The following is a 10,736-nucleotide window of genomic DNA, read 5'->3' as shown; positions in this document are numbered from 1 at the left end:
TTCCTCCGGGTGCTCCAGTTTCCTCCCAAAGACATGCTGTAGGTGGATTGGACACTCAAAATTGGCCCTAGATGTGAGTGTGTGCATCTGTGTGCCTTCTGTGGAAGGTAGCGTGCCGGGCTGGCAACTCGATACCGTAAAACTCCACTGCCAATCATGAGTGGACAGGTGATCTGCTGTGGTGACCTCTAACTGGGAAAAAGCCAGAAGAAGAAGGTTTTGTTACGAAATAGTATGCTAAAGCATTGGTCTCAAAGTACTCTATAGGAAGCTGGGTGAAACAATGGCACCAGTTTTGTTAGGCAAACCACCACAAGCCACCTACATGTATGTGGCCATGTTGAAGAATCTTAGTACCTCAGCTGCTCTGATAATTTATTTTATTTTATTTATTTTACATTTACATTTGTTAACCGGGTTAGTCTGGCTGAGCTTTTGGCTCATTTTCAGCAAAGACCCGGGGAGAAAAGCTCCCCAGGACTAGAAAAACAATTTATTAAATTTTAGTAACATAGTAGTAACAATCAGCTATAGGATCTTACAAACAGAGACCTGGAGAGAAAAAAAGCTCCTCGGGCAATTCAATTATACAAAGTATTAACAATTGGCAGACAAGTATGTGAGTTGTTACAAACAAGGTTTTAAACTATTAGCAGAAAAAAATGTGACAACATCTTACCCTTCTTACAGTAATCCTTCCATTTCCAGTTTGAGATAGTCTGCATTTATCAGGTTTAATATGATTGAATGCTTACGGAAGAACTTATAGTAATTTGCAAGCCCAATATATAATTTTAGTTCTGAAACCTTTTTCAATCTTACATGTCTTTAGCACATCCTTCATTTTATCTTCCCATTTCTGTCAGTTACATGCGGACAGTATGATTTGTTTTTAAATGCTCACAGTTTTCTTTTAATTCTGAGCCTATTCTCTCTTTTCCAGATTATGTACATGGTCTTCCTCATTGTGACCTGTTTTAAGAATGTCATCCAGATAACAATCTAGCACTTGTCCACTGCCCTCTACGAGATAGTCAGAGATAGCCAGTGCTAATGCCATTTCAAATGTCCAGCTGATATTGCAATTGAAGAGTTCATTGTGTGCGTCAATGGTTAAGAACTCTTTTGAAGCTTTTCCAATGCCATTTGATGGTATTGCTGAATCAGATCAATTTTCATGACCTTCCCCCCCCCACCCATCAAATTAGGAATATTAATTTATATATAAAGTTAGTTGCCCACAAGTTGAACTCGACTCATGGCAAATCTACTGGTAAGCCCCAGAGAGTTCTCATGACACATTACAAAACTAGATTGCCAGGGCTTTCTTCTGTGCAGATACAGCTATTCCAAGCTGTTCCCCAATCAGGTTTCAAATCCAAGTCTGCTAGTCAGTAATCCTGCACCTTAACCTCAAAGCTATCAGTCTGGGAAAATATATACAGTATATGCGTGTGTATATATTTTATTCCTGGACAACAGGTTTTGTAATGTACATAGTATCAGGTTAAAAAGGTGACCACCAAACTCTCTGCAGATGAAAGTATCTCCTAAGTTATATGTTTTTGGCACACTGCAGATTGTATAAACCTCTTACATACACTTGCCATTTTTTGGGCAAAGTGCAAACCCTGTCCTTGTGAAGCTTGAGATCAGCATTGCATTCCAGTTCAGTTTTGGGTTTAATAATCTTCACTGTTTTCATTCAAATGGTTGACTTTTGTTTGGCATCAGTTAAGAATTCTTATATCTCAAACAGCCATCATTTCACCCTGACCTGCAGCTTGCAGTTTTAATGGTCGTTGCCTATTTACTGTAACTCAGCATTACCATGACTCTTATTTCCCCTACATAGAGGTACAGTGATGCCAGAGTTAGTACATATAAGTGGCAATATGGTTATATGTATCCCTCCTCCATGTTAAGGTGAAGGTGGAACCATAGCCAACCAATAAAAACATTTTAATGGCATTGCACCAAGTTTCAGCTACATAGCACATTTCTACTGTATACATTTACAGGGTCTATATTAGAACATCAAAGTTTCAAAACTTCAAATGTTCTAATGTCGACCCCTATTCAGCGAAAGCTGAAAATATCGAAGCAACAGAAAAACAAATTTTTTCCTAGGGAAAGAATTCAGTTGTCCGTTTCTGTTGCTTCGGTATTTTCAGTGCTGTGGTGGAAAGTTACTGGTCAGGTTCAGTTAAGTGTACGATTGAGTGCGGGTTAGGTTAGTTAGGGTTAGGGTGTGGGTTAGATATGTGTGCGATTGTGTGGAAATGAGGGTTAGGGTGGGTTAGATAAGTTAGGGGTAGGGTGTGGGTTAAGTATGTGTGCAATTGTGTGGACGTGAGGGTTAGGGCGGGGTAGGTGAGTTAAGGTTAGGGCACGGGTGAGGTGAGTGTGTGATAGTGACGGACCTTAGGGTTAGGGTTTGGGTTAAGGTAAGTGGATAGTTAGTGGTGTGTGTATAGATTAGTGTAAGGTTAGGTGTAAGATTTTAGGTGTATGTGTGTGGATTGCTGTTTGTTTGGTGTGCTTGTGTTGTGTGTATGTGTTTTGGAACAGCAAATTTTTTCCCTAGGAAAAAATTTGCTGTTCTGTATGTTCGATGTTTTCAGCTTTTGCTGAATAGGGGTCGATATTAGAACATTCAAAGTTTTGAAACTTCGATGTTCTAATATAGACCCACATTTACAATAGATGAGGCAGTTATTTAAATAGAAATAGCTATTTTATGACTGTTGGTATATTTACCTGTTTAAATTCATTGTCAGTGCATTTGTTTAATTACAAATGATCTTTGATAGTGCAGTGCCTTACCATAATTACCACTATGTTTCCCAGGGTACAGTAAAAGTATCAATTGCCATTTCTTTCTAGAGTACCAGTTGAGTTCAAACTCTGTAATCAATTCTGTACAAACTTGGGGTGTCTATCCATTGTCACAAACACACAATTGAAACACATACTTTTTATGTTGGGGGTCAGAGTTGGTATAATGGTTAAGGTCTTTACCTCAGAGATGCAGGGTTTGATTCTAACCTCTGGTTATTGGCTAGGCTTATAACAGGCAGCAAACTGATAGCCTATTATTTAGATATGAATCTTCATAATTCATAGGTATCCAAATGTTGCCTTATGTACTGCCTTCTTTTTTCTCTTAAGTGTGCAACATCATTTCAGTTTATAAAAGGTACATCTAAAAATAAAATGTAATTTTACCCAAAAATAAATGACCCTGCAGCCCATGTGGTCAGCTTCATTTAAGTTGCATTTTTAAGTTTTTTAGTTATCACTTTTACTGTACAGCTGTAAGAATAACAAATTATAGTTCTCATTCATTTACCGTGTCTGTATATCTGACCCAAACTAATTTCAGTGCCCTATTGTGAATGCCTTTTTTTATATTTACACAGTTACCCCCTTGTATTATTACTTGAACTCCTTTTGTCATTTCTGTGATTATACATTGTCAGTTTGATCTTTCCTGTTGCCTTTACTACTATCTGTTTCTAAACTAACAATCTTCTGGTCTGTGAGATGTTTTCAATGTGCAGAACAAGAATATTTCTTGGGGAACTCACTAGATACCTTACTATTGTCTAGCAAGTCATGTTTTGCTACAACTCAGACGTCTACCTGGCAGCTTTTTCCATGAACTTGGTATAGTAGTAGCTTGTCTCAATGTTATATCCATTTCTGTTTATTTTGTTTAGCCTCATAATACATTCCTGACACAAGTCTCTCTCTCTGTCTCTCTCTGTTTCTCTAAGTGCATTTGCCAGTCCCCGGCCAAAAGCTTACCAGTCTGTGCGGTTCTTCCATGTATTCTGAAGTGCTCTAATATCTTCTTTGACTTTTAGTGAAATCTGAAATAGTCTGCAGTCAGTGATTACTTTGGAGTCATATGATAATGTGAAATGGCTGCAGTATCCTTAGTTTTTTCATATGATAGTAGTTCATAAGTCTCTGCACCCATTAGGTTTAACATAGATGACACTTTTTATCTTGTGAAACATCATTGACTATGCAATATGATGCTATTCTGTTAATATATAGTCCGTTATTTTTCAGTAGGATTAGAAGTATTCAAATGCTTAGAACCAAATACAAAGTAACGCCCTGTAGGTAGAAAGAACGGTTGCACATTGTCACAAGTGCAAACAAAAATGTTTATTCCAAAAAAAGATTTAGCACTTTCGTCCCTAACCTGGGATTTCATTTGGATACCAACTAACTTACGTCACTTCCTTTTATGGCATCAGCAGCTGGCACAGATCAATGTTATTACAGAGTCAGTGCTATTAAAACCAGTGCCACTGCTATAAAATTCATAATCTTAACCATTTAAGTCAAATATACAACTGATCAACTACTTTCAAATTCAACATGTTGTTGTTTGTCTTTCGGCTTTTTCCTGATAAGGGGTCACCACAGTGGAACTCCGGTCCGCTAATGATTGGCAGTAGATTTTTTTATGAAACACCGAGGTGCCAGCTTGATGCCCAACCTTCAACAAAGACACACCCATTTAAGCAAGCATTTCTTTCGAACGCTACCCAACCACGGGGAGGACATGCAGACTCCACACAGAAGGCACTCTCAAGCCAAGCCGAGAATCGAACGGGAGAACCTCTTGCTGTGAGGTAACAACGCTACCGCTGTACCACCGCAGAATTCACTTCCAAATTCAACATGTAAATAAGTAAATAGAAAATCACTTGAATTAAAATGGTAAGCATAGTGACTGAACAGTTGTACATTGTGACACATAAAAAAAAAAAAATATATATATATATATATATATAAAAACATTAAAAAACAACATTCCTACATTATCTATAGAAGTATATGTCCTAGAAAACACAGTGTAAGCATCTGAACATAACAATAATAAATGCTCATCAAAAAGGGGATGAAAGTAATAAATAACGAGTGTTCCTTGGAAAATTAGAGTTTGGCAGAATATGGTTTTAACACCAGTTTTATTGATACGTTGTCATTCAAACTGGGTGGGAGGGAGGTAGCATTCAACCTAAACTGCCAAAACTGTTCCTTGTACTCTTAAGTGTTGTTTCCCATTCACACCCCTCCTGGAGTGGGGTTAATTCCAACCTTTTCTAGTATGGCAGATTTGAAATCCTTAAAAGCAGTTCATGCAGTAATGTTAATGTATGCGTAAAACCAACACTATTGGGATTCCTTGTCCTAATTTTGTAATAGTGATTATAAATTCTTATCTTAAGTGGCCTCTCAGTTTTTCCCACATAGAAACAAGCAAAGTTTGAGCACTTTGCAATATACACCACACCCAAAGTCCCACAATTACCCTTTTGTAAATGTATTTTGCTATTAAGGTCATTATCAAGACTTATACTTTTGCCATCAAAATGTATGAGCAGTGCTTGCAAGAACCACATCTCCTAGTACCATTATAATTAGAGGCTTTTTTATTGATGGTGGGGCCCATACCACTATTCCCTTTTTCAAGTAAAAGTTCATAGTAGGCTTAAAAACAAATCGGATTAAAAGAACTGTAACTAATACCTGCATTGTTTAAAAAAATCCAGCTGTGTTTGAAATAGTAGGGTCCCACTCTAGATTTGTTTTTAAGACTGCTATAAACTTTAAAAATGTACCACACTGAGTTATGTTTCCTGCTTTTTACACGTCATTGCATTGTTGTACAGAAATCACCTTGCAAAAGTTAATTTGACATTAAAGTTTCAATGAGATCCTTTGTTAACCTAATGAACATTTAATCACACTATCCTCAATGGTTCTAGCTTAAATTTTATATATATATATATATATATATATATATATATATATATATATATATATATATATGTATACATACACATAGGGAGAGGGAGAGAGAGAGCACAGACTGCAGCATCACGAAGTCTGCATAAAAAGAAAAGAGAAAAAAAACACGCACTGAAAACCAAATTGTTGGAAAGCAAATAAATGAAAATGAAAAATAAAATGCACACACACGATAATAAACACAGTGTCTACATGTTAGAGTGTACCCCAGTACTGGGTGTAATACTTCCTTTACCAAATTTTAACCCTAACCATAAACCTAATCCAAATCCTAACTTTAAATCTTAACACTAGCCTTAAACCACATCTTAAATCTAACTGTAAAATCACTAACTTCTGTGGAAATTACAAAAAGACAGTCAGTTGCCTCTTGATTCAATGTGAATAGTTAACTGAACTAAATTTGACCAAATGTTTTTGATGATAAATACAACTCAATAGTAAACAAGCTAATGTGCTAAACAATTTAAGGGCTTTTATTTAGTGCAGAACTTTGTGAATAATTTGCAGTGATGAAGTGTTTATTCTTGTGTAAACTATGCTTTTTAGTATTGTTTTCAGTTTTTATTGTGGTGGCTAAGTCTAGCTAATGGCCCACATGGGCTTTAGTTACATTTTTAAATATTTGCTTCCTGATAGATTAATGATTAACTACAGATACGCTTGATTATATGTAGGTAGGGGCTGTAAATAAACATTTTATTTTGCATTCTATGGACTAAGTGCTACAAAAGAAAAGACTGAAAACACTTGTTGATGGGGATAAGATGCAAATCAGGCCTTTAAGTACCACATATAATGGTGCAAAAGGTAACTCAGTGAAATGTGACAAATCACTTTAAGAAACTACAGGATTTTTTCATCGTTATTTGTTATGCAATCATTTTATAGAGTGAGCACATTTTTATATGTACATGGAACATAGTTTATACACCCGTTAGCCAGTCACATTGCTTAGAGTTCTTAGCCTGTTTCACAAATATATACATGTATGCATACATACATAACAAAACATTTGCCATTGTTAGACAAGTATATTATTTATTATACTTCTTAGTTATTAGCAAAAGTGGAAAGGTTCATGGAAATTACGATGGATTTCAGACACTGAGGGATGTTTGCTTCATTCCCCTTTCTTCATCCAAATGTTATATCAATGTTTACGGCAACTCTCATGAAGTTGTAATTATTTGCTGTAATTTTCATATTTTAATTATTTGAACAAAGCAGCTCCACAAAGAATTTAAAATCCAATTTTGTTGCATTCTGTAGTATCCTGTAATGGTTTGTTACTGGTGATTGATTAACAGACCAAGTATTGATGTGATTTAATAAATACTTTGGTGTACCATGCAGCACATATGTGAAAGGGGTTATTATATACTAAAGAAAATAGAGATTATTGAAGAAAGTGAATGCATTATAGATACTATACTGAATTGTATTAATGTTCCATATTTTTTCAGACTATGGAAGAATCAGATCTCCAGAGAATTTGAACACATGCTTCAGAATCAAGATCCAAGACTAAACTTTTCATTTTTCAACAACACAAGCACAAATGAAGGCATAGGATAGGGCATTATGTGTTACCTATAAGTATAGGTGCATTTAAAATATGTGAATCCACATTTGATTGACACTAATTTTGTTGGCATACTTTAGTTGACTATGCAATAAATCAACACAATTATTCAAAAAAACCATGATCTAAATTGAAAGGAGTCAGAAGGAGGTATGATTGACTGTTCTTTATATATTAGTATAACTTTTAACAAACCAGACAAAAATAGCGTAAGTAACACAACTGAGTCCATGCAGTATACAAACTGAGTGACATTTTTAGACATAAGAAGCAATGTATTACACTATAGTATACAAAGGAGCTTTAAAGATAGTGGGTCAGATTCATGAACATCTACACAAAATGTACACAATCTTTATTCAACAACATCCCTACCAATTTGTTTGTGCTGTCTGTTCCCTCAGAAAGATTATACTAAGTGTACACATAGTCTGTGCTTTGCGGTATCCTTTATGAATCCCCCTTGATGTTTAAGACTGCAAGAAAAGCAGTAGGAAAACTAAAATTATGAAAAATAATGTGGGAGTTATGCATGTGTTGTCTATTCAATCAAAATTGTATACTGTTAGCCAATCATGAGCAGACAGTGATCCGCTGTGGCGACCCCTAACCGGGAAAAGCCGAAAGAAGAAGAAGAAGTGTAGGCATTCATAATGCGGTCCACTGTGTATTTCATAGATTAAGCCAATGTGAACTACTAAAAAACTGTTATGTGTACAGATAGCCTTCCTTAATGGATTGGCTTGCCACAAAGATTTACTTTGTCTAACCTGATGGGAGTTTATATAAAGTGAATGCCCATCACGATAATGGATAAAAGCAGCAGCTGTTTAAATTTTGCATCAATACTTGCTGTTTACTGAAATGTCTCTCCATAGGAAACCATGCTCAGTGCTTGCTGCTCGACATACAAATGGCAGCAAAAATATTTGTGATAACTACATATTATCTGGCATAAATAACAGCGTTTGTACAAAATGCACTGACATGTTATGTGTAGCACAATAACTTACTGAATTTTAACTAAAAGTACCATATAAATACCTGATATGTGAACTCTTAGCTGATGTTGTATAGCTTGCATATCACATATGTAAAGATTAGGAAAACTGTAGGTTGTAGAACTAGGAACATATCCTAGTAATGTTTTGTATATTTTAACATTGTCTTGTCCAGTTTATGTTCAGTAGGACTACATCATTCTGCTTTGCATTGTTGAAAAGAAAAAGGTATGAGTAGTAGACATTGTCAGGTTTTATAGAACCCATAACTGAAATCCGTGTTACAACAAAACATCACATATGCATCACAATTTAAAATTTACACTTATCAAAACTGCAAGTAATATACATCTGTGATCAACTCTTTACAATGGAAGTTCCCTCTTTTCAGGAAAATATAGAGGATATTGCTGTAGCTCCAGGAATGTAACAGAGACATGCTAGTGATTGAGGGATATGTTTTCACTGTGGATAGAGATAAAGTTTTGGGGATGCCAACTCAAAGGAGCAAAGTAAAGGGAGTGTCACCATAGTCTTCAGAGAGGATGATGAAGAAATGAAAGCATCTGCTGTTCACCAAAATAGACCAGATCCATTGCACTCTTTATGCAGTGAAAAGTTACATGATCTGAAACAACAAGCATCCACTTCATATACTAATCCTTGTACGATCATAGCCAACTGCCTTTAAGATGTATTTTCTGATTTATCTTGTATATTACCATGGTGTATAACATGTATTACCATGGTGCACCACTTGAACATTGTCTTGTCCAGTTTATGTTCAGTAGGACTACATCATTCTGCTTTGCATTGTTGAAAAGAAAAAGGTATGAGGGGATTACTGGGCTATTGACCTTAGCGGGCCTTTTCAAACCTCGCCATGTTTCCCAAAAATATTAGCCAGGTTTTTGTATTATAGATTTTTATGGGGGTGTATATATAATTCAGGCATGAGTGAATGACCATTTACAAGGTACCTCTCTCTAACAGAGACACTGGTGCCAAATCACTGGTAAATGTACTTTTTCCCATCCACTTATCCAACTTGAGCTTCAAGTGGTGCAGGGATGAACTCTGTTTCACTTGGATGGGTAGCCTTTTCCACAAAAGGGGCAGTCTCTGAGACATATACGTGTCCCTACAACATGCCTTATGTATGCTGCAGGTGAGGGTTTGGTCCCTGTACTGGGTCTTTCTGATACTATTTGTGTTGTGGATGTGCAGCATGTCCATTAACGTTGGATCAGAGGATGCTTTGTAGGACAAACAGATCACCTCTAAGTAACCTATTGGAGTCTGAGTATATGGATAAATAAGCCTCTGAGGTGGTCTGCATAGGACATGTGGCCCACATCATGGATTCTTTTTGTGTAGAACCTCTGGGGATGCTCCATTTGATGCATTTATCTGGTCAGGTTAATAATGAAGGGGGCATTATGTTTTATGACTGGTCTAAAATGGGCTGAGTACAATGGAATAATGACATCCTTGTACCTAGACGCCATACCTTTGTGTGTACATTGTGCAACATAAAAATATTTCTTTACTACAGTAGGTAAATTTGACCAATACCAAGTCACTATCTACATGTGTCATCATATCCCTGGGTACTTGTCTAGTGTCATGGTATATTATCAATGTGATAATTTGCAGGGGTGTTAAGGTAAGCAGTATGCACCATTTTGCCCTTGTTCATTATTTTGGTGTACTAATCAAAATAGTCCACCAAGTTGAGTAGGCATGACCTGCCCTTGATGAAACCAAACTGAAATGGATCTATTCTCTGAAGTTTTATGTTGTCATTTGTCGAATCTATGATTACATGATTATTCTTTGTATGGCTTTACATGTGAGACTAGCAAGGCTTATGGGTTGATAGTTACTCAAGTCTGTGGATGGCCTCTTCTTGTGCACAAAGATAGCAGTCTTGTCTTTTGGCTTTTCCTGGTTAGGGGTCGCCACAGCGGAACTCCGGTCTGCTAATGATTGGCAGTAAATTTTTACATACCGAGTTGCCGGCTCTGACGCACAACCTTCAATGAAGGTACGCCCATTCACGCATGTCTCCACACAGAAGACACTCTAGCTGAGAATCGAACAGGACAATGTCTTACTGTGAGGCGACAACGCTACCGCAGCACCACCACTGCAGTGTGCACAAGGATACCAGTAAAAGTCAATTTGTTTGGCATGCAGGCTGTTTGGATGCTATGGTTAAATTATGGTTTTAGTGGACCCGATAGGTCATGCTTCATTCTGTTAAGGAGGCATTGTGTGATATTGCCAGGTCCTATCAGTGAAGTGTTTTTGGC

The 10,736-nt window shown here is 36.7% G+C and overlaps 1 protein-coding gene across 2 annotated transcripts in view; it reads left to right on the top strand.

Moving 5' to 3' along the window:
- Positions 1 to 10,460, top strand: part of LOC122809712 (protein NLRC5-like) — a 1,339,659-nt gene extending 1,329,199 nt beyond the window's left edge. Inside the window, exons 32-33 of one of the 2 annotated variants that reach the window (XR_006365941.1) lie at positions 7,302 to 8,649; positions 9,252 to 10,460. Coding sequence is in view for 1 of the 2 variants with exons in the window: in XM_044081407.1 (XP_043937342.1) it covers positions 7,302 to 7,413 (112 nt within the window). In the remaining variant the exon portion in view is untranslated. Of the gene's footprint in view, positions 1 to 7,301 lie in introns of both variants that reach the window. The other variant, XM_044081407.1, reaches the window with a different exon arrangement.
- The last annotated feature ends 276 nt before the right edge of the window (positions 10,461 to 10,736 follow it).

This window comes from Protopterus annectens, chromosome 8.part0 (genome assembly GCF_019279795.1).
Source record: "Protopterus annectens isolate FY-2018-M chromosome 8.part0, PAN1.0, whole genome shotgun sequence".
Classification (NCBI taxonomy): domain Eukaryota; kingdom Metazoa; phylum Chordata; order Ceratodontiformes; family Protopteridae; genus Protopterus; species Protopterus annectens.
This window is presented reverse-complemented; position numbering and strand designations above follow the sequence as displayed.